A 26,366-nucleotide genomic window follows, 5' to 3' on the forward strand; every position below is an offset into this window, starting at 1 on the left:
CTTTCTTTAGCACCAGATCCTCTGCTGCCTCCGAGTACGAATGTGCCAACTATTCTTACCTGGAACTGTAAACTACTACAGTACAAAACGATCTCTTCGTGGGTTCTTTATGATGCGGAGGTTTTCAGACCAGATTTGCCTTTGCGAATCGCAAGTTGCGATGGGAGATTCTCCAGTTGTTAGATTCACCAATGAAACCTGAGTTTTGTATTGCCTGACGAATCTCTGGCCTGCAGAATTCCGGTCGTTTCAACGAGAAACCATTTTCTTTGCTTTCCCAAGAGACAACTGCGTGTTGCAGTCAAAACGCCGTTTCCTTTTTTATTCTCTAAATAAAAGGTCAAAATGAACGAAAGATACAGCAACAAACTGACACAGGCGACAATAATGTTAAATGTGGCAATCTCACAAGTACTACTGTAGCTGTGAATCAGACGAGCGATCTTCAAACGACGCCAGCTCGCATCATGAAGATTCGCGTACCAGTACGCTTCCTGATCGGTGCGCTGTTGGGCTAGACTCGGTCTGATGAAGATTCTAGCTGCAGCTGACTTCTTTTCCACCCGTAGGCAACGTGTGTAGCTTCTCATCGCTGGCGCTGCTTCTGGCTGCATGCAGTGGCCACAAATGGGCACGAGACGCCGTCAACTCTGTGGATATCGGACTTTGGCACCTCACGGTGCGAGCAACGACAATGAATCTCTACTCCTACGCGTACTGAAGCTCTTGATTCAGGGTACAGGCGTGCGCTACAAACTCGTTAACGCTGGCGCCGAGATCGAAAGCACGGAGACAGACCAACCTGCCACGCGTTACAGTCATTTCTGGTAGTGTATGGCTTTATTTTTTGTGATTGAAGCTTTCGGCCGTGCAAACTGACGATCGGTCGAGCAGATCGCTGCCTCTAGCGACCCGTGGTGTCTGGGCGATGCCACCGGCACGAGGTTTTTTACCGTATTGGCGCTGATGGCCGCCATGGTCAGCTTCTTAGTAAGCATCATGGTGACATTCAGCATCAAGATTCCCGCGTGGAACGGGGAAGGCGAAGAGCCCACGCTGGTTACTCCAATAGTGTGCTCACTGGTTGAGACTGTGTCGCTGATCCCTGCCGTAACGCTGTGGCAGCGCATGGTGAACGTCTACGACGAGCAATGTCGTGAAACGATGCACATCAATACCTTCACATGCATCGAGATGGGCCCCACACATTCGTACGCCATAGCTGCTATTCCATTTGCTGCAGCTACCTACTGGCTGTGGCGGCTTTCGCATTGTTACCATGTGAGTCTCCCTTTCCACACAATCGAACATGCCTTGACTCCTACGCTTTACATTGCAATAGGAGGCTAAACAAGCTGGCAGGATTGCCGATGGGTTTACACTAGCTGCGAAAACAGGCAAGAGTCATCGTGTACATGCTACGCCATTGCTTGAACAGTGATGAATAGTGTTAATGATATAACCTCATGCAGACAATGTGGACGAGATCCTTTCGGGAATCGCCAATAAGATTGATATTGATGCTAATGGATCCGACGGTAGAAATGCACTGCATTGGGCTTGCACGTTGCACCGAGCAAGTATTTGCCATGTCTTACTTAAGAAAGGGGCATCGATCAGTAAGAAAGATGTAAGTCGGCATGGAGGTGGTACAGTAGTTCCAACCTGGAATTCGCAGATTGCTTGGCTTACAGTAGCGTTGTTCATGTACCAGAGAGATGGCTGGACACCTCTACATTGGGCAAGTCGGGTTGGTAACTTGGATATCGTGCGCCTTCTAGCCAAATACGGTGCCAACTTGAATGTCCAAGATCGATGGGGTACGACTCCGTTAATACTGACGGTCATCGGTGAAAGCAAGGTTGCAGCGGAAACGCTAATCGAATTAGGTGCTTCAGTCGATGCACGGAATGTGGGTTTGCAGCATGTTTTTTAATGGGGAGTCGATTCCAACCATGGGGTTCTGTACTCGAGCAGGTATTTGGACAGACACCACTGATGCTGTGTGCGGAAGGAGGGACTTCTCTCCACCAGCTAGGCATGGTATTTTTGAATGCTGGCTCAAATCTTACGTTGCAAGATGTATGGACATGTAAAATGGGAAGTTCTTAAAAAGAATGGCTACTAAAACATATTTGGTATCGCAGGCACAAGGCATGACGGCGTTGCACTATGCGGCTGCCTGCGGAAGTGTCAATCTTTTGATGAACATGCTCCAGCAGTGTGATGCTGATTTGGTCGATAAACCAAACAAGGTGAGCAGTACCAACAAATGACGAATTATTGACAGCTAACTCGAATCTGTTCAAACCAGTTCGGGGAGACGCTGTCATACCTTGCTGTTCTGCATTCACACACAAAAATACTGGACCTGGTCAAGAATTGGCGCGAAGGAAACCCCATCGTTGCATATCACGAGAATGACGAAGATGATAGTGAGGCCCAGGACAGTACAGACTCGTTCGAAGACGATGATAGCTACGATAGCAGCGAGGAGGACGATTGAATGAAGTCATGCACTGTTAACAACCACTGTAGTAAAAAGCTTTTGGATCTATAAAGTTTGAGCCTACCTCCTCTCTATTGGAGCTTCTCAAGAAGTAATTTAGTGCCCTTCTGCTTGTCGGCGAGTTTGTTCAGCTCTCCCATCACTGGTTTCAGAGCATTCTTCACCACCTTGGTAGCGTTCTTGGGGACGTTCTCAGCCTCCAGGAATGCGAGCACCACAAATGAACCCCGGTTGCTTGTCGCCCACTGCGGAAACTGCTCTTCGACAGCCGCAAGCAGAGGTTCCGCCAGCGAGGTTTCCTTGATCAGACGACGCAAAGCGTAGTGTCCGTTTGCATCACTGTGGAGCGGCTCCGTTTCCTCATCAGAAGGCTCCGCCACAACAGCGGCCGCAACGCTGTCTGCCAGATCCGAGTTCTCGCTCCGTTTAGCGACCTCGACAATTACATCACGGCCTTCCTTCGAGCGCATCAAAGCTTCAGCGTTCCCAGCACACATCTCTTCCAGCTTGGGTTGCAGACCCTTCAGCAGCTCCTCACGACGAGCGTCCGGGTCCTTCTTGTAGTTGACCACCATGACGGTCGGATCCTCCGGCGACGGCAGCATGGGTGGCTCCAGCAGCGCTAGATCGTCTGCCGAGAGGTATTTTTTGTTCAGAGGGCTAAGCAGCTGCAGCAAAATCTTGCGTCCACTCGGGTGCATCGCAATCGAGAAGAGCTCGTCGTTCATCTCGGCCAAAATGGACTTTTGCACCAGTACGGAGTCGTCCACTACATCGAAGATGCGCATGATCACGAGGTAGCCACTGGGGTGGTTGCAAGCGTCCAGCACCTTATCCTTTAGAGCCTTTATAATACGCTTACGGTCCTTGGCCGCACCGAGCGAAATGCACTTGTTCACCACACGAGCACCGTTGCGTGTGGCAAGCAGCGCCAGCGACGCGTCACGCACGTTGGCTACCATATGCATCACGTCGTCGTGCTCTGCGTTGCACATGTACTCCCACAGCAAAGACTGCACGAACGCCAGACCGAGAAGTTGCTTGTCCACCATGCGATTCAAGATGGTGGTCAGATGCTTGAGCACATCGGCCTTCTTGTCCGGGTGTGCGGCAATAATGTCTGCAAGGTTGCGCTTGCTCTCCGACTGAAAGTAGGCAAACTCACGGCCGTAGAACTCCAGCTTGAGCGCTGTGAGTTGCGACGGCTTGAGATATTCCTGTGCGTACTCGATAACGTTGGCTGCAATGTTGTGCGTGCCGATCTGCACGACGTGACCTGTGAGGCACTTCACGATGGCGGTGCGGTCGGCCACGCTGCCGTAACGAATCATCTTCTGCACGAGGAAGCAGCCGTATTGCATCTTGCATACTTCGACAAGGTGCTCATTCATCTCGAGCACGATCTGCGAGCGGTGCTCGGGCTTGCCGTGCTGCATGAGCGACTGGATGACTCGCGAGGCGTCGTGCTTGGCAGCCACGTCGTAGATCTTGCCCTTAACCAGCGTGTAGAGCTCGTCCACGAGCGTGGCACGCTTGTTCTTGTCTACATCACGCTCACGGATAACGTTCCAAATCTGCTTGGCGCGCGTGACCATCTCGTAGTGCGGGCGCTGCATCTTGCGCTGCTTCTTGGCGAGTTTCTGGTCCATGAACGACTTCTTGCCGTCCTCACCATTGCCGCTAGCAGGGCGCTTCTTAGCGTTAAAGCCGCCTTTGCCGCTGTTGTAGCTCTTGTTGCCCTTGGGCGTTGACGTCTTCGCTTGCACCGCCATGTCTATCACTGCAATGTCGAGCTCGCCAAGCTTGCGCCAACCAGTCAATACCAATTGGTCGAGACATATCACAAATCAACAGAGCCTTTTTCACAAAACTTTATCACAAAGAATTAAATCACAAAGTACCAATATCACAAAAGGGTGTACAAATATGTATAAAATTACTTTTTAAAATGTCGCAAAAGCGGTCAGATCATATAATGTGATTCCGACCACGATCTTGAAGCGCCGCGTCCGTTCAATGGCAAAGATCTAAGCGGAACTAAGAGGCAATCTTAAAGCATGGCCTTGTTCTACGACTACAATGTGGCGGTGCCGGCCAACCTACGCCAGATCTGCTCAGTCTGGGGAGAGCTGGACCCCGTGCTTGCCGTCGCATTGGAGAATCGAGAAATCCATTTTTTCACCGATGAGGTTTGACTTGTAGCAAATACTGCTAATCGAGGTACAAGCGCGAGTGATAATGAGTTCAATGCTGATCGCTGCAGGGCGATAAGCAACAGGGACTGGAGAGCTACTCGCGTAGTGCCGATATCGTCACCATGGCCTGGCAGCCTCGTGGTGGGGCACTTGCAGTAGGCTGGAGCGACGGTACGTCATCTGCATAGGCCACTCAACTTACTATCTTGACTGCTAACCTGACTGTTTTATTGTAGGTATGGTGTCTCTATGGGTGTTTAATGAGCAGGCAGCGCGCGAGGTGAACTCCCCACACACAAGCCGCGTTTGCCTGTTGAAATGGGCTCCAGCAGGCAACCGACTCATGTCTGCGGACGAGAACGGAGTATTCGCAGTCTGGAAAGTGGACAGTCGTTGCCAGCTCACGCTCAGCACGCAATATGCACGCCAAGGTAGCCTCACCCATTGCGTATTTGCCACTCGACCCACTCTGTCGAAGGACAGTAACACCAAACCGTGAGTATCTTATTGCATTGTTGTCCATTCATGCTCGTTGCATCTGATTCATTTTAACATATTCAGCGACCACTTTGCTCAACATTCCTGTCCGCAATTCTTTTTCGGCGGTGCAGTGGGATCTGTGCACTATGCTGACGACCTGGGACATATCTCGGACATTCAAGTTCTGAATCATGCGATCGAGTCGATGATGTTTTACGAAGAACAGAACCGCCTGCTTGTCATCACGCGGGCAGTGCAGCTTATTGTGTACCAAATAGGAGCGACGGATGGCACGGTGAAGCCAATAACTAAGGTCAAACTGAGTCTCGCGGGAGAAGGATCTTTGCTTGAAAGCAAGTGGGCTAGTCCAGGGCTACTAGCTATTGCGTCCGGCGAACCTTTAGTGCGCTTTTGGAACATTCGCACGGAAGAGAACAGCGTCTTGAGCTTACCAAAGTCGAGTGGACTCAACTACAACGTCAACAATTTGAGTTTCTCCCCACGAAGGCGTGTCCTCGTGGCTGGTACGGCTCAAGGAGCAGTGTTTTTCTGGCGCGCCACGTCCTTTATTGACAGCATTGCGCAGGGTAACGCTGACCCTGCGAATGTTTCATATCGTTGGGACCTTCTGTTTACGGCCGAGGTGGGCCGAGCAGTCACACGTCTTGGATGGAGCAATGCACACCCTGCCTTATACGCCAATACTGTCGAAGGTGTCGTCATTTTGCATGAAGGCAACATGCAGCGTGCACTCTGTGGAGATACCGCAGTAATTCAAGTACGACCCAAGACCCTTTCAATTGAAAAATTCCAAGATGGAGTGCAGTCTGGCGTGACTATCACGCAGTCGATGCTAGAGGCATCACTGCGTGTTAAGGGTATTTCGCACGACGGGTCAACACTTGTGATTTGGAACGGCTCGAAAGCAGAAGTGTACGAGATGAAGGATGGCGATGCTAAGATGATCAACCAGTTCAAATGTTTCTCCAGTTCTATGGTGCTAAGAGGTGAATCCATCTACCGTGCGAATGGGAACCACGTCGAAGTGTGCAATCTTGCAGGAGTCGTAAAAAACACTATCTCGTTCACAGAAGCAGAGGGCCGACCAGCGATGCTGTCACTTCAAAATAAGTTTCTCGCAGTGGGTACAGATCGTGGTCTTCTGCGTGTGTTCGACGTGTCACGTCGTGATCCAAAAGCTCTCGGAAGTATGGGCAACCTCCCCGAAGCTTTTGATGAAGAGACAAAATGCACCGTGATGCGCGCCATTTGTGTCAACTCAGACGGCACACGTATCTGCATTTTAGCTGACCGAGTCGAAGGCGGCTTGTGCATGCGAGAGCCGTCGAACAAGCTCTATTTGTTCCAAACGGACCTCAATATCTACCAACAATTCGACTTTGGATCTTCACGATACCCAGTTTCCGTCTTCTTTGACCCTCAAGAACCACGCTTGCTTGTTTGCGAGACGGTTAAGACTGGCAACGATAACTTGTCGACCGCAGCAGGTGGCGTTAGTCGTCGGGACTTAAATTCCGACGACGGACTCGGAGCCGGCGTTGCAGGTGGCAACCGAGGAAGCCAAGTCTCGGACAAGGAGATCACGATCATTTTTGCGTCAAACGAGCACGGTCTTCTCATGCAAGATAGCTTCGATCTTGAGCTAAAGTACACGGCGTTGCTCGGTATTCAAGTTCCACGTGTGTATTTCGTAGCGAAAGTGGACAGTAGCTCTTCGGATGACTCCACTACTGTGGTGCACGTTGGTCGAACAAAGACCAACAATCCAATGACGAAAACCCCGACAGTCTACGATACTGTAAGCTACTTGCGAACGCAGATCATGCGTGACTTCACAGGCCTGGACAAGGTCAATAACGAGGCCAAGCAAGCTTTAATCGACTTCTGCTACTTTATGACGGTCGGCAATATGGACGAGGCTTATCGCTCGGTAAAACTCATTGAGAACCCGTCTGTTTGGGAGAATATGGCTCGCATGTGTGTCAAGACAAAGCGCTTAGATGTGGCTGAAGTTTGTCTTGGGAATATGGGTCATGCTCGAGGTGCAGCTGCCGTGCAAGAAGCCAAGAAGGAACCGGAAGTTGAAGTGGCGATTGCCATGGTAGCGATCCAACTGGGACTGCGTGATGATGCAGCGAGACTTTACCGCGAGTGTGGGCGTTACGACCTAGTTAATAAACTATACCAAGCATGTGGATACTGGAAAAAAGCAGTAGACGTAGCAACCAAACGCGATCGTATTCATCTCAAGGCGACGTACCATGCGCTTGCACGGCACTACGAAGAAATGGGCGATCTCAAGGAGGCCATGGAGGCCTACGAAGATGCTGGTACTCATCAGAAAGACATCCCACGAATGCTATTTAAGTTAGGGAAGGTCGATCTTCTGCAGAAGTACGTTGCTACCTCTAGTAATCGCGACCTATTGATCTGGTGGGCGCAATTTCAAGAGAGTCAAGGTCAATTCGATGCGGCAGTGGAGAGTTACCAGCGTGCCAAGGACTATCTGTCCATTGTTCGCGTCTTGTGCTTCAAGAAGGACTTCCAGGCTGCTGCCAAAGTGGCACAGACAAGTGGGAATCGCGCAGCAGCTTACCATTTGGCCCGACAATTTGAAGCACACAACGAGGTTTCCAACGCGATCCACTTCTTCGCAAGTGGTGGCTGCTACAACCACGCGATTCGTCTTGCCAAGGAGCACCGCATGGATGCTGATCTCATGGGCTTTGCCCTGATGAGCAAACCAAACGACATGCTTGACTGTGCTGCGTACTTTGAAGAACAGCGCGAAATGGAGAAGGCAGTCCAGCTCTACCACAAAGGAGGCAATGTGGCTAAAGCTCTGGACTTGTGCTTTCAAGCGCAACTTTTCGACGAGCTGCATCACCTCACGGACGAACTTAGCGGCTCTGGCAATACGTCGCCAGCGATTCTCAAGAAATGCGCAGACTTTTTCATCGCGAATGGACACTACGCTAAGGCTGTGCACTTGTGTTTGATCGGAAACCGATTGGCTGAGGCATTGGACGTGTGCATGCAGCAGGATGTAAAGGTTACAGATGAGATGGCCGAGAAGATGACTCCACCTAAAGGTGATGGCAGCACGGCGCCTGCAGACAAAAAGAGACGCACGGAGTTACTTCTCAAGCTTGCCAAATGTTGCAAACAACAAGGTTCATATCATTTGGCAACGAAGAAATACACCCAAGCTGGCAACAAACTCAAAGCTATGAAGTGTCTACTCAAGTCGGGAGACACTGAAAAGGTTGTATTCTTCGCCAATGTGTCGCGCAATGCTCAAATATTCGTTCTCGCGGCCAACTACTTGCAGAATCTGGATTGGCGCAATGACACCGAGATCCTTAAGAATATTGTGGTATTCTACACCAAAGCTCGTGCGTTTGAGCAGCTAGCAGCGTTCTATGCTGGCTGTGCTCAGGTTGAGATTGAGGAGTATCGCGACTATGAGAAGGCAATTTCGGCGTTGCAAGAAGCTGTACAGGTGGTGTCCAAGTCTCGTGCAGACGGCAAGGACGCACTGCTAAAGCGCTATGAGAAACGCATTCTACTTATTGAACAATTCACTGTGGCCCGTCAACAGGCTAAGCACAACCCGAAGGAGACGATGGACATGGTCACGAAATTGCTGGAGGAGCCTGGAATCGAGGAAGCTATTCGTGTCGGTGACGGGTATGCAATGCTGGTTGAAGGGTATTATGAGGAAGGTGAGCTGAACAAGAGCTTAGAGACGATGGAGGAGATGAAGCGAAAGGGACTCACGCTCAAGTCGTACGTGGACCCTCGAGTTGTGGAGGCTGTTCAAGCGAAGCTAGGCGTTTCGCTGGGGGACGACAGGCGCCGTAGACCTTCACCAAGCGACTACAAGCAGGGGAGTTCCTCTAGCCGTCCTGACTCGCGTGAAGCCAAACCTGGTCAACCAACAAGTCGTCCTGTTTCGAGAGAGGCGCATAGTATCCGCCCAGGTTCTCGTGGGGCTGCAATGAGTCGCCCCAACTCACGCGAGGACAAAATGGGAGACGACGAGGTCGAAGACGAAATGGAAGAAGACATCGCTGAGGACGAGTAGGCAACAGCGATATCAAGCACGTTTTAGGTTAAGCATTATGAACCTCAACATTTTTTTTCTTCATTTTTAAAGTGACAGTCCCTATTCAGATGACAAGAAGATGCAATTTTCAAGCCACGAAACGGCGGTCGTTTCCAGTGGAAGTTCCACGTCTGAAAACGCGAGGTCATGCCAAGACCTTTACTGCCTGACAACGTCATCTCTCCACCGACCAACACACAGCTATCGAAAGACCCAACCTGTTCATCGATTTTTTACGATGACTTGCTCACCTCCATGACGCCGTATCTTACCTGTCAGCGTTGCAACAGCGTGGCGTTCGTCGATCTGAAGCGGGTACGGCGTAAAGCGGATCAACTGACTACTTCCAAGGCTGGCGATAGAAAAGACACCACCTTTCTGTACGAGCAAGTCCCGAAGTGTCCTGTTTGTGGTAGCACAAGATATCTGCGAGCCGGAGTTGTAAGCTTCCAGGAGCAGATCGAGGAGGAGCGAAATGCCATCAAGGAATTTGAACGTCGACGAGTTCCAGCCACCGCTTTGCTACAACGAATTGCCCGCGGTTTCCTTGGGCGGTTGGAGTTCCGTCGTCGATTAGTCGAGCGTGAGCGATATCTACGAAAGATCAAACGTGCGGCAACAAAAATTCAGACACGGGTACGAGGAATGCAGGCACGAAGGCGAACTGTCATCGAGCGATGTCTACGGATTATTCGCTTTATGGCTCCACAGATTCTTAGCTACGCGCTAGCTGCCCGACAGAACGTGCCACTAGTTTTTTGGTACTCAAATGCAGCAGAATTAAGTGTGTTTTATTGGAACTACCGAGAGTACGTACGGCGTTCGGGTGGGAAACCTTCTTTGATCAAGGTGGAGAACAATGTAGTGGAGATAACGAGACGCGTGCTGCGTCGCGAATACGCGCTTGTCAGTCGCATTCAAGCACAATGGCGGGGACTAGCCACGCGTATGGTCTTCCGTGACTTCAAGAGACAGAAAGGGTGGCTGAAGGGTATTCAGCAGTCTCCAGCTGTGAAAATTCAGCGACTAGTTCGTGGTGTTGCAAGTCGTCGTCGTTGCCAAGCATTGCAAGTGACCACCAAGTACCCAGCTCAACGTGAAGCCTATCGCAAGGAAATGACAGCCCGGGCACAGCAGTCGAAGGCATTAGTCTTCCGCCAGCGTCTGATGGCCAAGTACCAACAACAATTCCAGATCAATCGCACCACGCGGATGATCGTGCAGACAGTCAAGAAGCCATTGACAGCCAAAAAGTATGGGTCTCATTCCACTGATGAGGAGCATGGAAAAGATTTAGGCCCAAAAGCCAGTTCACATGTCCAGCACTCCCTCAAGAATAGTGGCAACTCGATCATGAACAATGACAAGTCCATGGCAAAGGCGTGTGGCGGAGTGCTACTACCTCGAAACCCGAACGCTATTCGGTTCGCACAGATAAGGCGGCAGTTTGAGGGCAAAAACGGAAAGCTACGCGGACCAAAGCTTCACATTCTAAAGGCGCAGATGTACGCACCCTCCACTTCCAGCAACTCGGAGGTCTCCGTTGATGAAAGTCGATGTTGAAGTTTCTGTTTAACTTAACGAAATTTACACTAAGGAGCGGATATGTTAAAATTCCAAGCACCAGGTGGTACAATTCACATTCAACTGTTCATTCAGCAACAAGACCTGAAGAAGAATGAGTAACTCGGAGTGCGTCGTGACGGCCTTTGGCTGCAATGATGACGGGCAGCTGGGCACGGGCGCTAAGCGTCGACCGACTTTAGCCATTGACGACGTGTCGGCCTCAAATTTCCCGCAACAGATCGGTAACCTACCTGACGAGGACATTGTGGCGGTCTCGTGCGGATCTCGTCACACTATGGCACTTACCTCCAGCGGCGCTGTGTACTCTTGGGGCTGGGGATCGGTGCGTTCTGACCACTTACGGCGAATGATAGTTCATGTACTCATGCTTCGTTAATGGTAGATGGGACAACTGGGCCACGGAGATCTCAAGATCATCAATGAGCCGCAGAAGATTGCCTTCTTCGAGCAGGAAAGGCTCGAGGTAGACTACATTTCGTGTGGAGGTTGCCACTCTGCCGCTGTGACCAAAGACGGAACGCTTTACGTGTGGGGTGAGTCGCACTGGGGTCAACTTGGCTTGCCCAAGGAGTATGAAGCAGCGCACGAGTCGTTGCCGGTTAAATGCCCCATGCCCGAGGGTGAAGCTGGCGAAACTATCGTGAAGGTCAGCTGCGGCGGCACTCACACGGCTGCATTGACTAGTTTTGGACGCGTCTACGTGTGGGGACGTGGCGATAGTGGCCAGCTGGGCATCGGCTCTGTGTGGATGAAGGACCCAGAGAACGAGAGTTTAATGGGAGCGAGCCGTCCGCATCTGCTGAAGGCATTCAATGGTGAGAAGGTCGTGCAAGTTGCTTGTGGTGCTTTCCACTCGGCAGCAGTGACGGAGCAAGGACATGTGTATGTTTGGGGAAAAGAAGACTACGGTATGCTTGGCGTTGGCCAGTCATCCGACCAGCAGATCCCGAAGCGCTTAGAGTATTTTGACGACATCCCAGTACTGTACGTTTGCTGGCTCATGCGTGCTACTTGTATTTTATTGCTTACTACAACGAATACTTGCAGGCGTGTATCATGCGGTGGCTGGCACACGGTGGTGGTCGCCAAGTCGGGAGACTGCTACGCTTTCGGACGGGGTGAATATGGTCGACTGGGCCTAGGTGACACAAAGAGCCGTACCCGGCCGCACTTGGTACAGCTTGAAGCACTTCTGCAATACATCTTCAATCAACTAACAGCTCCCTGGCGCTCTTATCTCCTCAGGTGAAAGCATTGAAGGGGAAAACGGTGATTCAGGCAGCGTGCGGTGGCTCTCACACTCTGTTTGTCACGAGCGACGGCACCGCCTACGTTGCAGGACGGCCTGAGTGCGTACATGTTTTGACGAGAAGGTAGAAACCGCATCTGTATTAACTTTTTTTCTTTTTGCTGCAGCCATGGACGACTGGGTTTGGCGGACATGAAGGCCTTGGGAGTACCTACGCGTCTGGACTTAGGTCCGATCCCTGTTCGTCAGTTCTCTGCAGGCGGCGCGCACTCGGTGGCTTTGATGCACAGCTCGCGCCCTATCTTCTCGCCTATGATATCTCCGATCTCCACCAGCGAGTCTGTCCCGCATGGTGAGCTATAAATGAGCTGTCATTCGGATGGCTATGCTGCGACCAGCAAAGGAGCACCGCTCGCAGCATTAGAAAGGAGCGACCTCAGGCACAACATGTACATGTAGACAAGTCAACGCTTTGAACAATGTACATCAAGTTACAGTGTTTAAGCTCGATAGACATCCATATTGGTTTCACAAGGCCTTTAATTTTAGGAGAATAAACAGGGCGATTTTCACTAAGAAAGGTTCCTCAGAGGAACAGGCCCTCTCAGAGGAACTTCCTCTTAATAAATGCGTTTGCAAAGGTGCTTTGTTGCAGATACCCTTTCGAAATTCGACTCGACAGCAATGAGCGAGGACGCGTCTTCGTCTTCTAGCGCCCACTCGCGCGACCATATTGACAGCCTGGCATGGTCCTCGATGCAGTCAGTCGGACGAGGACCTAGGCGCAGTGTGGTACGCACTACTGAGAAGTCGGTTGTGTTTCGAGTACGCACACAAGAAAAGCTGGCCGGTCGAGGGGATAAAAGCTTAAATCAGACGCTGTGCCTAACCCAGAGCGAAGGTCGGGGCGGTATCGATGACAAGGACATCCATGAGACTCTGTCGGAGCTGTACGCAGATGCGGAACGGAAGAAAAAGTTGCTGAACAGTGAGGAGGAGACGTTCCTACGGGGACAGGAACGTCTGAGTAGCCTTCAACGAGAACACGGAGAGCTTCTACACAGTTTGGAGCAGTGCAAACGGCGAAGGAAAGAGAGGATTCGTATCCAGAATATGCTGCATGGTCCTGAAGCGGACAATGAAGACTACGAGCGCGAGAGGAGCATTGCAAGCGATAGTGGTAGTGACAGTGACCGCTATCGACGGAGTAGCAGCGGCAGTAGCAGTCGCCATCATCGGCCACGACGAGATGGAGCTAAAAAGGAGCGCAAGCGTCTGCGACGATTCCAGAGCGACGTGTCCCTGCGATTCCAGCTGCTCCAGTCCGAGTGTCGACGCTCTGACGTGGAGGTGGACAAGCTTAAAGCCGACTTACGGCGTGAGTACGCTGATGCGTGCCTGTTTGGCAACTCGTTGAACTTTTAGCAAAGCTGCCGGTGCCGTGCAATACCATTTTCCACTTCAATATTATTAATAGCGATAAAATCTTCACATTGCAAAACATTTTTATTAAAAGTTTAAACACCCGTTTCGTGACGTTTCCCGCCGAAAAGTTGCTCATATTATTCCGTACTTCAATTCAAAAGGCCGTTCGACAATTAATGTGGGCTTCCGAGGCCGGGCTCCACGACGATGACCCGCGCGAGATCCAGCGTCGACGAGAGGCTTATGCTCGAGAGCTTGACCATCAAATCGCGTTGCGCCGGGCACGTCAGCATCAAGAGGAGATGGAGCGCGAGGAGCTGGAGCGCAAGCTGGCGCCAACTGAGCTCTCGCCATCGAAGTGGCTAGTCGAAGGCGGCCACCTGGACCCACCGCCAACCACTCAATCACCCTGGAAGTTTACTCAAAGTGTAAATCTCCATAACGAGCAGCAACAGGACCGCGGCGCCGCCACTGGCGAGGCGAACAGCGTGTCATCGTCCCACCCGCGCTTCCGAGTGACTGATGAGAGCGAGACCAGCCAGAGGCTGCGGGAGCGCGCGCAGCAGATGCAGTGGAAGCGGGTCTTAGACGAACAAGTGCAAGAGAAGGCTCGGCTGAAAGAGCAAGATGAGGCCGAGCGCCGATGTAGTGAGGAGGACGCAGCCAGAGAGGAGATGCGCTACGTTCGAGAGCAACAGCTACGGGCGCAGCGGCGACTCGGACACTTTTCACCGGCATTGAACACCGAGTACAGGACAGATACCAATCCTCCGTATCATGCGCTGCCTTCGCCGCCAGAATTGACGACAAATAGACAAAGGGACGACTTCCAGCAGCCTGGCAACAAGACTGACTTTGCGTTCAACAATGACGGACGGGACGATAAAATGTCGACGTATTATCGAGACCATCAGTATGGAAACCCAGGAGCAGCGGAAGCGATGCTGCCTCCGCCTGCACCATCACGTATTCCAATGCCGCAAGATAATGGACGCAGTACGAGGGAGGAAAGTCGGGATACATTTAATCGGAGTACAGCAGGTGGCATTGCTGCAAGGCAGCAATACTTCCAGGACAATGCTTCACAGGCCTCACGTCAGCAACTGGAGCAACAGAGTCGCATAATTGATGAATACCGCTCACTTCTGGCAGAAATCCGTCGCGAACGCGAGGAGTTACGGCGGGAGCGAGACGAGATGCGACAAGAGAAGGAGGAGCTGCGCGTGCAAAGAGCACTGCTGCAATTGGAGAACGAAAAGATGGCCAGCCTCGTGGATGCACAACGGGCGCTCAATGAACAGCATCAACAGGACTTACAGGCACAGCAGGCACACCAAGAAGCTCAACAACATGCCCAACCTCAGCAGTATCAACCTGTTTCATTTCAGCAGCGACTATCACCCGTTCCATCTGCTGGATATGAAATGAACCACGGACGTATTAATAGCGGCTTTGAGCTACCTCATCACCAGGACGACCCGGAAGCGCTGGTCCATTCGCGGCTGAATCAGATACGCCAGACCCTCGGTGATTTAGAAATTCACGATGACCACCCCGAGCCTGTAATGCCAGGAAGACGGAGGAAGCCACCGAGTCCGATGTCTATGGCGGATTTTTCAGCACCTACACCCCAGAAACGCATGACCGTCAGCGTTATGGACTCGCCGCGCTTCCAGCGGTTGTCTCGGTATCGACCGACCCCAGCTGTTCCGGCTCACGACGAAAGCGCGCTGGATCAGTCTCTGATTGGCGAAAGCGTCTTTGTACCAGTGAGTCCCAAGTCCCAACAGCAAAGCAACACCGGACCAATACCACGCACTACTTCGTCCCCCACTTCAGCTGACAGACAGAAAGAAAATCTCCGTACGAATGCTCTTCGAAGCAGCCGCGTCATCAAAAGTCGAGGTTTCTACAACTTCGAGCAGGAGCTCAAGAGTGAAGACAGACTGGAGTCTTTTGCAAGTGGATCCATTAGTGGAAGTGTCCTCGACTCAGACCTTGGCAGCAGCTTTTATGGCGATGACGACGTAGACGATGAGATCGACAATCCTGACGACCAGAGCGCAGACCCTCATCCCGCAGCGAACAGTGGTTTATTCCAGGTTCAAGTGCTGGTGTGAGCTAGTATCAATATGTATTCAACGAGTAGCCTGGCTAAACGTTACATCAAAGAACTCTGGCAACTACTGGTAGTTTTTTAGCGCACGTCACATATTATTTATCCATGTGGACCACATGAGCTGGTGACTGGCGCAATTGTGCCCATTTTGTTGTTGCCTCCACGATGGCGTTCCAGTTCCCCGTGGCGAGCGGCAAGAAGAAGAAAGTGCAGGTGTTTGAGTGCCCTACCGAGACGTGGAAGGAGCGCAAGCCTCGCTTCGCCAAGGTTGGCGATGAATAATTTGCTGTTTTGTACCGCTTATGCTGATTCTGACGATTGACACAATTGCAGAACAAAGCAAAAACCGATGAACCGGAGATGACGCTGCGTCAAGAAATCCGCAAGGAGTTTGACGATACATTCGACTCGGTCCTGGATTTTGGTGCGCTACAACTCTGATTTTACTTATAATTTTCGTTGCTGTTGAGGAGAATAGGATATTGAAGAATGGACTTGTTCGGTGGCTTGTTGTTGATGATAACAGCAACGTCGAACTTAAAGGGCAAGGAGAAGAAAATGCACGAAGCCAAAAAAATTGAGTCACTGGGTGGTATGGCAACCAAGAACCGCAGTATGCCGTACAAAGTGCTGATTGGGCTGAGGACCAAGGGTGCGGCCAAAAAGCAGCGTCGCGAGGAGCTGGTACGTTTATGTTTTGCGCTTTCATGCGTGAAAGTTGCACTGGAGCAGTCTTCTAACGCATCTGTTTGGTGGGCTGTTGTTGTTAAATTTAGCTGAAGGAGTCAGATGTGGTGACGGGCAAGCGGAAATTGAGCAGCAAGTCGAGGGACCAGCAAAAGCGCAAGAAGGTCGACTACGGTGTGCAGGCCACCAAGGGACGATTTAAGGGTGGCGTGCTGGACGTGCGGGGTCTGTAATATATTATACACGCAGTCGCCTGGCCGACATTCTAATAAACTCAGTACCAAACTTATTCGCTGATTCTTAACACACTTCGATACTGGTAGGTAGGTAGCGTAAGCTAGCTATTGCTCAATTTTTAATAAATCGAGGTCATTTTTAATTTCGTGGTTATAAAATGGGATAGATCGAGTGTAATAAATCGAGCTGCGTTCGTGGTCGATTTACGACAAATCGACATCGATATTATTTAAGACAGTGAGTATTTCGCCCGACTGAATTAACCTTCCCCTGCACAATCCCCGGCTCCTTTCCGATGAGCTACATCCGTACGACGTATATTGCGTATACCCGTTGGAATCAGCCACAAAACTTCGAAAGGGGGGAGCGGGAGCCGTACGGGGCTGAATGGATCTCCGCCTGCGCGCAGCCCATAAGCGGCCGCTGACGGGGGCCGCTGCGTTGGAAGAGAGCGACAGTGGTGAGTCTGAGAGATCTCAGGACTCCCAGGACGACATCTGGTTGCCAACGCCCGCCGCAAGTAGTGCTGATTCGGTGGAAGACGGCTCGTCGGGGGCTCGGAGTGTTTCAGACGTTCCGGAGTCTACTAGCAGCACAAGCGAAAGTGGTGGGCCCAGTCGTGTGTTGGCCGCATCGCCAAACAAGGTTGAGTTTTCGTCGTGGGAAGCCTTTGACCAGTACTTGGCGGCCTATTCAGCCCAAACATTTTAGGTAACGATGAGAACGTTGAGATCATTGTATCTTTCTCGTTAGGTGCTTACTAATTTTGTTTGTGTATCAACGATAGGTCTTCCGGAGCCGCAGTAACACCACAGTGTCTGAGCGCAACGAGCGAATTCGAAAACAGCATTCAAAGGCACCACCAATCCCTGAGTCTTGGGTGCAGTATTCCAGGACATTCATCTGCACTCACGCTGGATCCTATAAGTCTCAAGCCTCGAAGAGACCACGTCAAGAGACTCGCGCGAAGGGTTGCCAGGCAAAGGCAAGTATTGTTTGGTCGGGTCTAGTCGGGTGTAATCTGATGCTAATCGGGTAATCATGTTACGTAGATAAATGCTTGTGTGCAGTTAGTTGACTCGGCCAACCAGACATTTGCAGTAAGAATCACACGCTGTCGGCTGGAGCATAACCATCGGCTACATGAAAACCCTTTCAGAGCCCACTCTTCCAAGCGGGTAGCGCTGACTGATGGCGCCATACAAACTGTTGACGTGCTCCGTCGGTATGGGGCCAAGAAGACCGGTATTTTGAGGTTCATCACAGACAAGTATAATAGCAATCCGAACTCGCAAGACGTACACAACTTGGTTCGCAAACTGAAAGCGCGAGAGATAAAAGATGGTCCATCCTCAAGCGAGAAGCGCCTGAAAAAGTGGATGAAGGAGTTCGGCGACAAACCCGGTAATGTTGGTCGAATATTTCTTGACGATATCAACAAGAAGGTAAATGACCTGTTTGCTACAATTTTGGGCAAAATATATTTAGTTAACCTGTTGTTATTCTCCAGAAAGTAGCTACGTGTATCACGTTCCCAGACCAGACATATGCGATTGCTGTACGAACAGTTTCCTGAAGTTCTACTGATAGATGCCACGCATGGAACCAATCGATCCAAGTACAAAGTATTTTCTTTTATGGCTCATGATACCTTTGGCAAGGGACAGTTTATCCAACACGCGCTTCTTCAGAATGAGCAGTACGCTACGTTGCTCACGGCCCTGGAAGAATTCAAGTCAAACAATCCGGCGTGGTCGAGGCTGCAATGTGTACTGGTGGACAAAGATTTTACGGAGCTCTCCGTCTTGAAAGAAGCTTTTACTGGTGTGACTGTGCTGCTATGTCAGTTCCATGTGTTGAAGTATCTGCGCGAAGAAATTGCATCTGCGGATTATGGATTCTACAAGACCCAGAAGGAGCAGCTTGGAGGGGTGGTGAGCTTGCTTGTGTATGCGAAGACGGAGGCGGAATACGAGAAGCACTTCAAGTATATGGTCCACCTTGCTTCGATTGGGTTCTCTGCTGCAACGTCTACTGACGTGGCGTCAAGCGACGCTCAGCCAGCGGTGGAACGTAGTAGAGCTGCCGTAGTCGGGAGTGAGTCGGGTGGAGTCGAGAGTGAGTCGGGTGCTGTCGGGTCTACAGTCGGGAGTGCGTCGGCATCGGACGTTGAGCACCCATTTGTTGCGTACTTTCGGAGGAATTGGGATAATTGTCGTGGACAGTGGTGTGCGTATAAACGTCAGAATACTGTCACACTTGGTAACAATACGAACAATCGGCTGGAAGCTTCGTGGAAACAACTCAAGGAATGGGTGGACTCCTTCATGGCAGTGGACGAATGCATTGCGTCCATAATGTACTACCAAACTCTGCAGGAAAAACTGTTTCTCTCGGAGATCTACAAAACTGTGGTCGTGCACCATCCTGAGTATGACAGTAAGATGTCCTTGGTTGCAAACATTGTGAGCGAACATGCGTGTGATCTCATCCACATGCAATATTCGTATGCCCTTGGACCGGCTGCGTATATCTTTTACGAAGGTTGCCCTGGGGTGTATTTCGTCAAGAGTGTTTGTGAAGATGATGACGCACTGGATGAGCTTAATGCTGAGTATTGTGTCACCAAGCGCGACTGGTCTTGCTCATGTTTGTTCATGAGCACGCGTTTGTTACCATGCCGACACGTTTTCTTCCTTCGCAAAGCTCTTGGTCAAGAAACAATTATCCCGACGCTACTATTAAACAAGCGGTGGTTGGTTTCAAACGTTCGCTCAGCACTGGAAAATAGCACTTCAAGTAGCGCTGAAAATGAACCCAGCTCATTTGAGGTGAAGACTGTTCTTCCTGGGCGCGAGCGCCCTTGGGATTCGAATCGAAAGTTCCGAGAAGCATTGCCCATTGCCTCGGAGATCTGTGACACGATGGCTGGTCTAGGTATGACCCAGTATCGACAGGCAATGCAATATCTCCAAGAAGTGGTTGGTCGGTTCAAGGACTATCCTAGATGGTAAATTTGACGAGAAACAAACCAGCTGGAGCTTTCGCAAACGAGTGGGCAGCTTTCCGATATTATGGTGCCTCTAACACAACTATATAGTACTACCCACGCACCAGAGACTGCTGTTGGGAGAAAACCACATCAACCACTTCTCACTGGCCATGCCCACAGCACGAGTGGCAATGAGTTGCTTACCGATCTAGTATCAGAACCTGAAGAAGTCGGCCTATTCAACGAGCCAAGTGGCGTTTCACCGCAGTCGGGCCAATCGGGTGCAGTCGAGTCTGAGTCGGAACCTCCACATGAATCGGGCCAATCAGTCCCAGTCGGGTCTGAGTCGGGGATTTCACGAACTCTTCCAACACCAACCGAAGAAACGACGTTCGTTATTGCCAGCCCACCACGATCGAGAGGACGCCCGAAACAATCTGCTAAAGCGAAGAAGGCGGCACGTAAGAAGGCGGTTGCTGTTGCTCAAGAAGACTCCGAGCTTCATTCGTTGAACCTGAGCATAGCATCCGTAGAAACCGCACTGTCGGGCGAAGCTACCTATGCATCTGCGGCTGCAGTTCTCAACAAGTTTAAGGTGATTGAGTACGGCACTAAGTTCAAGGCCCCGACTGTACGAACAATAGCATCGCTACCACCAACCAAGCCTATTATCCCTCCAGCCTCCATCACGCGCATACTGCGTCCTGAACAAATCAGCATCTGCAACCAAAAAGTCACAGCATTCCAGTCAAAGCACAAAGGTACTGCCGAAAAAGATCTGGTCGTCGATATACCTGGCTTCGGCGTGTACTTGACAAGCACGATGCGGACTATGAAGTCTTGGCACACAGCGATGAAGACCATCAACCAAGTGGGAAAAATGACGAAGTGGGTGAACACCGTCGACTTTTCATTGCCTATGCCATCCTCATTTCGGGTGCAGGAGCAGCCAGACGTGACGACGAAAGCAAAAGCGATTCCTGTGTCTTCCAGAAAGGTATAAATACCTATCACTGGCCTGCTTCATCATATTATTCTGATTAACTATTGTATAATATGCAGGCAGCCATTCTGGACCTTGTAGGTAAAACATGCCTTAGTGAAGACACCATGAACATCGTTATGGCTAAACTGTTTGGATCACGAAGTGATGTAATCATCGTGGATCCAAGTATAGTCGGCTCTGTTGAAGGCGAAGCGATGCCAGGGATTGCCGCCGTTTTTGCTGATGTTTTCGCCAGTGTCACGAATGAGAAAATCTTCATTCCCGTATGCTGCAGTAAAAACCATTGGTGCGGCATATCGTTGGACCTGGAAATGGCGGAGGCGGCTGTCTACGATCCAATGGGCTCGACCTATGCACTTAAAGTCCGAGCACTCACGGAGGCCCTTCTAGTGCAGCTACCAGACTACGCCCCACGAAAGTTTCGAGTCCGCCCGTACCATACAGACCTCGGGGTTCAAGTCGACACTTATAATTGTGGAATTTACGTCCTTGTGACGTTTGAAGAGATTGCCGGTGCAAAAGGTCTCTGCATGCTATCCAGAAAGGAACTTCAGTATCTACGTTACAGATACATTTGCATGTGCGCTTAGTTAACACTCTAAACAAGTCAATCTTTGTGTTTGCCCTTACAGCTTGTACGTGCCGCCACACACTATCAGCGTAGAACACTGCAGAATCCCGCAAACACTATTCACACGCTCGGTGCTAAGTATTTCACATCCGAATATACGTATAGCAGCCATGCGCTTCACACGATTGCTCAACCGGCTCTTATATTGAGTCGGGCACTGTCGGTCATCGATCGGATGTAGTTGGGTACCGTGAGCCTGGCTCTTTCACATGAATCGGGAGAAATAACGAGTGCTATTATTTAAACCGACCCTTTTTGCGTCTTTGAAACGCAAATCGAGTGCAGATTTAATAATTTCAGGCATGCTTTTCCTTTCTCAGTTTTACGCCTGTTTTTATGCCCCAACCATGCTTGATCTAGGCCATAAAACCGAGCGACATTTCATCTGTATGGCTCGGTAGGCAGGTAGAGAAGAAGAAGAGAGAAGAAGAAGTTACTTGTGGGCGTCAAAAGACGAAGCATGGTAGATTAGAGCTGGCCCACTGCAAGCAGGCTGCCTAGCAGCAGACTAAAGATGGTTGGTTTAGAAAAACTACACTGGTACAGACTATATCATAGTTTCATCTTGACTAACAGCTTTTAGCGGATCATCAGCTTCCAGGGTAGCTGGTACAATGTGCCACTGACAGCCTCCCTGCATCTTTGCATACTTTAGCACATTACAGAAGGCATTCAATATTACAGGTCTGGGAAGATTCTCTGTGCAAACGCCTCAGTCTAAACAGTCGTCAGTCGAGGAAGCCCCGAATTAGCTGCTCCAACTTAGCCCATTCAGCCTTGCTGTCTGGGAATACGGACTTCGCGGGTAGGCCATGGTAACGATCTCGAGGACTGCTCGTTTAGCAGCACCGGTGTCGGGTACGCCATCATCAGTGCCGAAAGGCCTGGAGAAACGGAAGCTCGGCACTGCAGCCAAGATCCGAGAGCGCAAGCGCTAGCGGGCGGCAGCCCGCAAGGAGAGACAAGGTCCTGGTGTCTAGTTCAACGTGCAGGCAGAGTGACCGGTGACCAGAGGGCGTGTGTCCGCGGGGACTGGGTTGAAAAAGAAGAAGAAAGCCGCTGGGGACAAGTCGAAGAAGGCTGCTGGTGGCTTGCTTTCAGAGGCCCTTCGAGCCGCCATGGCCGAGATCACTGTAGAGCCTGCTGATACAGCAGCCACAGTGAGCAGTGTAGCGTCGTACAGCTCGCGTAGTGGTGCTGGCGCGGCGGCGAGTGGGCCGACAGAGCATCTTGCTGCTGCCACGGCAGATTATTCTCAGGTCATTGTATCGAGGGACCATATTGACATGGGCTCAACCTCTAGCGCCACAGACCAGACTGTAGCTCAGATCTTGACGGAACTTGCAGGTTGCATGGTCGATGAAGCCAAACATCACGAAGAGGTAGAACAGGCGGCTGGTAGAACATGCCAGAGTTCTCGAAAAGCCCAGACTACTGCCACCGACCAGAGTGTCACTGCTAGTGCACAGATACCTTCTGTCACCGGACTGGCTGCAGACACCAAACGTGCAGCTACTGCCACCATTCTGGCCACTTCTGACACCGAACTCTCATCTGATGATGAAATGTATTATCCGATATACGGCATGTACTACAGCAGTAAGCAAGTGACTGTCACAGCTGACTATGCAACTACAACGAGGACCTGGAGCGTGGATCGTATCAATGATCGCCGTGATTCTCCTCGTGGTCCAGAGTATCGTGTGCTGTGGGTCAACCGTCTGCTTGTGAATCGACGCTACTAGCGCACATGGGAGCCTCGTCAACTGTTGCTGGACGATGATTTCGCTGAGGAGTTGGACATCGTGGATCGCTGGAAGGCTTCCGATGTGGAATTTTTTTGCCTGAGGATGAATACGGCAAGCGCGCAATTGATGCTGATACTTGGGGCCTATGCATGCTCAGTGCATTGAAGCGTGCTGCCGAGCTTGCTGGGCGACCAGACATGACGCAAGATGATATTGATACATTCGTTGCTGATGAACTCCGAGAGCGTGGAGTGGACCTCACAGGGGTACTTCGTGGAAGATAATCCTTCGGTTCCTGCCACGACTTAGGGATGCTGGCCGTGCTTTTATCTTCAAGGCCATCGACAAAAACAACTTCACCATAGCTGGACGCCGTGGATCACGTATACTGGAGGAAGTGCCTCCCTACAACGGCCTTTACTTCGTTGTCGCGTACAACCACAGCCTCGTTGAACACGCGTTCGTGCTCAGAGCTCAAGGGAAGAAGGCAAAATCCGGCGGAGTTTTGACTTAAAGGACCCCAAGCCAGTGTCGTCGGCGATGGATTGGATCACCTTCGTGGCCTGCATTCGTCCTTTCATTGTCTTTAAGAAGAAGTAGACGGATAGGAGTCGGTAGGGATTTCCACGGGTTTGCCTTATCGATAAGGAATGTTCCCAGCAAAAAGAAATTGTGTCTGCATGGATGTTGAAATACATATGCCGATTATAATTCGGTACAAGGCCAGGGAAACCTCGGCGAGGGGAAAACCTTAGTGCGAACAAAAGATACAACCCAGTGAAAAAAGCTAAAGGAACGCAATTTAAGTAGGCACACTTCATGCATTAGTGTTATTCTCGTACACTATACGGAATGGCTTATTGTATAGCTTCAAGGGACTTCATCCTGAGCTTAGCCCATAGTTCTCTGAACTGATATTTGTCTAGCGCTTTCGTAAACGTTTCAGCAACCGCACCTTTAGTATTGCAGTAAGCGACGGAAAACTCGTGCCGCTCTACTTTTTCTTGTACGAAACAGTATCGTACGTGTATATGTTTTAATCGTCCGTGAAGTTCGGGGTTGCAGCAGATTTTGATGCAGCTCTGATTATTCTCGTATATAGTGTTAGCCTGCGTTGAAGCAAAGCCAAATTCTTTGAGGAGAAGTTTGAGGAATATCATCTCTTGCATGCAGTGGCATAGGGCGATATATTCTGCCTCTGTTCTAGACAATACTACAGTATGATGCTTTCGCAAAAACCATGATATGGGACTGCCTGTAAGCATTGTCACGTAGCATCCAACGGAGCGTCTCGTGTCGGGACAGCAGTCAGAGTCGCTGTAGGCAATCAGTTGATCGGCTAGGTTTTCCGAGGTATTATCGGTCGAGCCTCCCAGAAGAACACCGTATTCTTTCGTTCCGTATAGATACTTTACACCACGGATGACTGCTTTCCAGTGATCCATACCTGGATTCGCTAGGAAAAGGCCGACCTCTCGTATGTAAAATGCCATGTCGGGTCGAGTGCCGACCATTAAGTACATGATACTGCCTACGACTTGGCGATACGGAATCGATTTCATCGCATCTTTCTCTTGCTGACTGCTAGGCTGGCTGCTTACGAAGAGTTTGGCGCTCCGTTCTGCTGGTGTTGCAATAGGGTACGGAATGTAGTCGCTGAAGCGGTCAACGACCTTCGTAGCGTACTTGTGCTGGTGGATAAATATCGTTCGATTCTTACGGTCACGTTGAATGGACCAACCGAGTAAGTACTTCACATTTCCTAAATCTGACATGGAAAATCGCCTTTTCAGGGATGATTTCAGCTCATTGACGAGTGCTGGTGCTGGCGCAATGATCAGTAAGCCATCGACGTACACTGCAATGCAACAGGTGATGTCACCAATTGTGCGTCGAAAGACACATCGATCTTTAATAAGTTTCAGGGACCCAAGACTCTCTAGGAAGGCAGTCAGGGTTTGGTACCATACATGGGGCGATTGCTTTACCCCGTATAAGCTCTTAAGAAGTTTACACACCAGGATGCTCCTTGCCCGGGATTTTGAAACCTTCCGGTTGAGCCATGTAGATCTCCTCTTCCAAATAGTCATTCAGAAATGCGACCTTAACATCCATTTGGTGAACTTCAAAGTCGAGAAGAGCTGCAATAGTTAGAAGTAGTCTAAGTACCTCCATACTGATGACAGGAGAGAAAATCTCGTTGTAGTCGATGCCATATTTCTGAAGGAATCCTTTGATCACAAGACGCGCTTTAAAGCGGTCGATTTCGCCAGTGCCAGTATACTTCACAACAAAGATCCATCGGTTATTTAAAAACTTCCTTTCTTTGGGGGGGATACCAACACTTAAGTGTGAGGGACTTGTATTCCGATTTAGCTGCATTATGCCAGGGAAGACTTCATTGCTTCCCGATACGTAGTGGGCTCAGACACATACCGAATAGCTAGTAATGTGTACTGTAAATGCTGATGCTGCTCCTGTTCGTGTATGTCTTTCTCAGAGTTGAGGGTTACGTCATTGGCTTCCTCAGAGCTATCAATGACTTCCGCAGAGGCTTAGGAGTCGAATGATGAGGAGTATCAGAGTCCGTCTCCGTTCGAAAAGAATAATGTATGGTTGTTCGATCAATAGCCTCCCTCAGTGAGGACAGTACACGTTGGTTCAGTGTACATGGCGCTGTTTATTTGCAGGGCCTGATGTGGGTGACGGTGCTGTCACTGGTTCTGACACAAGTTCAGGATCCGGTGCTACTGTAGTAGCAGTTGCAGATGGCAGAGGTACAGGGGCAGCTGTAGCGGTAGACTGCTGCCTATTCGTGTGCTGTGTGGGCTCTGAAGTAGACGTCAGGCCAGTGAGAGAGGGAAATTCTGCCTCTTTAAAGACTACATCACGACTATAGATAATTGCATGAGTATCGATAACCATCAGACGTAGCCTTTCTTATGGTCAGGCACACCAAGATACATACACAAACGGGATCTAGCGTCGAGTTTGTCTTGGTATTGCTCCGTGATGTGGACATATCCGCTACATCCCAATAATTTGATGTACTGCATGGATGGAATACGGTTGTGCCAAAGCTCGTACGGGGCTCGTCGATCCGTCTTGAAGCTAGGAGTCATATTGATGAGAGTGGTCACATGACATACACACTCGGCCCATAACGGTTTGGGTAGCTTTCCGTCAAGTAGAAGGACTCGGACACGCTCCATGATGGTACGCATGTGGTATTCTGCAACTCCATTTTGCTGAGGTGTGTATGCGTTGGTAAACTGGGCGTGAGCTCCGTACTTTTTAAGTATGATGTGGCCAAGCTTCTCGTACTCTTTAGCGGTGTCGGCTTGAAGCCGCTGAACCTCAAAGTTGCTCTGG

General features: G+C 50.5%; 9 protein-coding genes across 9 annotated transcripts; 8 read left to right on the forward strand and 1 right to left on the reverse strand.

Annotated features, from left to right (window-relative positions):
• Positions 1-999: 999 nt before the first annotated feature.
• Positions 1,000-2,276, forward strand: PITG_03307 (uncharacterized protein; the record flags this gene model as incomplete). Its single annotated transcript, XM_002906336.1, has 6 exons — positions 1,000-1,281; positions 1,343-1,411; positions 1,487-1,630; positions 1,715-1,912; positions 1,978-2,082; positions 2,148-2,276. The coding sequence occupies 6 exons, from the start codon at positions 1,000-1,002 to the stop codon at positions 2,274-2,276; spliced, it is 927 nt and encodes a 308-aa protein (XP_002906382.1).
• A 304-nt stretch (positions 2,277-2,580) lies between these two features.
• PITG_03308 (uncharacterized protein) lies at positions 2,581-4,281 on the reverse strand (the record flags this gene model as incomplete). Its single annotated transcript, XM_002906337.1, has 1 exon — positions 2,581-4,281. The coding sequence occupies one exon, from the start codon at positions 4,279-4,281 to the stop codon at positions 2,581-2,583; it is 1,701 nt and encodes a 566-aa protein (XP_002906383.1).
• A 285-nt stretch (positions 4,282-4,566) lies between these two features.
• On the forward strand, positions 4,567-9,292 carry PITG_03309 (Intraflagellar Transport Protein 140; the record flags this gene model as incomplete). Its single annotated transcript, XM_002906338.1, has 4 exons — positions 4,567-4,698; positions 4,773-4,875; positions 4,941-5,199; positions 5,266-9,292. The coding sequence occupies 4 exons, from the start codon at positions 4,567-4,569 to the stop codon at positions 9,290-9,292; spliced, it is 4,521 nt and encodes a 1,506-aa protein (XP_002906384.1).
• A 276-nt stretch (positions 9,293-9,568) lies between these two features.
• PITG_03310 (uncharacterized protein) lies at positions 9,569-10,876 on the forward strand (the record flags this gene model as incomplete). The annotated part of the gene is made up of 2 exons (XM_002906339.1): positions 9,569-10,540; positions 10,682-10,876. The coding sequence occupies 2 exons, from the start codon at positions 9,569-9,571 to the stop codon at positions 10,874-10,876; spliced, it is 1,167 nt and encodes a 388-aa protein (XP_002906385.1).
• A 105-nt stretch (positions 10,877-10,981) lies between these two features.
• PITG_03311 (regulator of chromosome condensation (RCC1)-like protein) lies at positions 10,982-12,512 on the forward strand (the record flags this gene model as incomplete). Its single annotated transcript, XM_002906340.1, has 5 exons — positions 10,982-11,222; positions 11,283-11,884; positions 11,948-12,074; positions 12,146-12,249; positions 12,317-12,512. 5 exons carry the CDS (start codon positions 10,992-10,994, stop codon positions 12,510-12,512), a joined length of 1,260 nt encoding a protein of 419 aa, XP_002906386.1.
• Positions 12,513-12,833: 321 nt separating this feature from the next.
• PITG_03312 (uncharacterized protein) lies at positions 12,834-13,574 on the forward strand (the record flags this gene model as incomplete). The annotated part of the gene is made up of 3 exons (XM_002906341.1): positions 12,834-12,974; positions 13,026-13,272; positions 13,399-13,574. The coding sequence occupies 3 exons, from the start codon at positions 12,834-12,836 to the stop codon at positions 13,572-13,574; spliced, it is 564 nt and encodes a 187-aa protein (XP_002906387.1).
• Positions 13,575-13,750: 176 nt separating this feature from the next.
• PITG_03313 (uncharacterized protein) lies at positions 13,751-15,694 on the forward strand (the record flags this gene model as incomplete). Its single annotated transcript, XM_002906342.1, has 2 exons — positions 13,751-14,977; positions 15,047-15,694. 2 exons carry the CDS (start codon positions 13,751-13,753, stop codon positions 15,692-15,694), a joined length of 1,875 nt encoding a protein of 624 aa, XP_002906388.1.
• Positions 15,695-15,858: 164 nt separating this feature from the next.
• PITG_03314 (uncharacterized protein) lies at positions 15,859-16,613 on the forward strand (the record flags this gene model as incomplete). Its single annotated transcript, XM_002906343.1, has 4 exons — positions 15,859-15,960; positions 16,027-16,117; positions 16,220-16,381; positions 16,483-16,613. 4 exons carry the CDS (start codon positions 15,859-15,861, stop codon positions 16,611-16,613), a joined length of 486 nt encoding a protein of 161 aa, XP_002906389.1.
• A 5,919-nt stretch (positions 16,614-22,532) lies between these two features.
• PITG_03316 (uncharacterized protein) lies at positions 22,533-22,991 on the forward strand (the record flags this gene model as incomplete). The annotated part of the gene is made up of 1 exon (XM_002906344.1): positions 22,533-22,991. One exon carries the CDS (start codon positions 22,533-22,535, stop codon positions 22,989-22,991), a length of 459 nt encoding a protein of 152 aa, XP_002906390.1.
• Positions 22,992-26,366: the final 3,375 nt, after the last annotated feature.

The sequence above is a fragment of the Phytophthora infestans genome, genomic scaffold (genome assembly GCF_000142945.1).
Source record: "Phytophthora infestans T30-4 supercont1.4 genomic scaffold, whole genome shotgun sequence".
Classification (NCBI taxonomy): domain Eukaryota; phylum Oomycota; class Peronosporomycetes; order Peronosporales; family Peronosporaceae; genus Phytophthora; species Phytophthora infestans.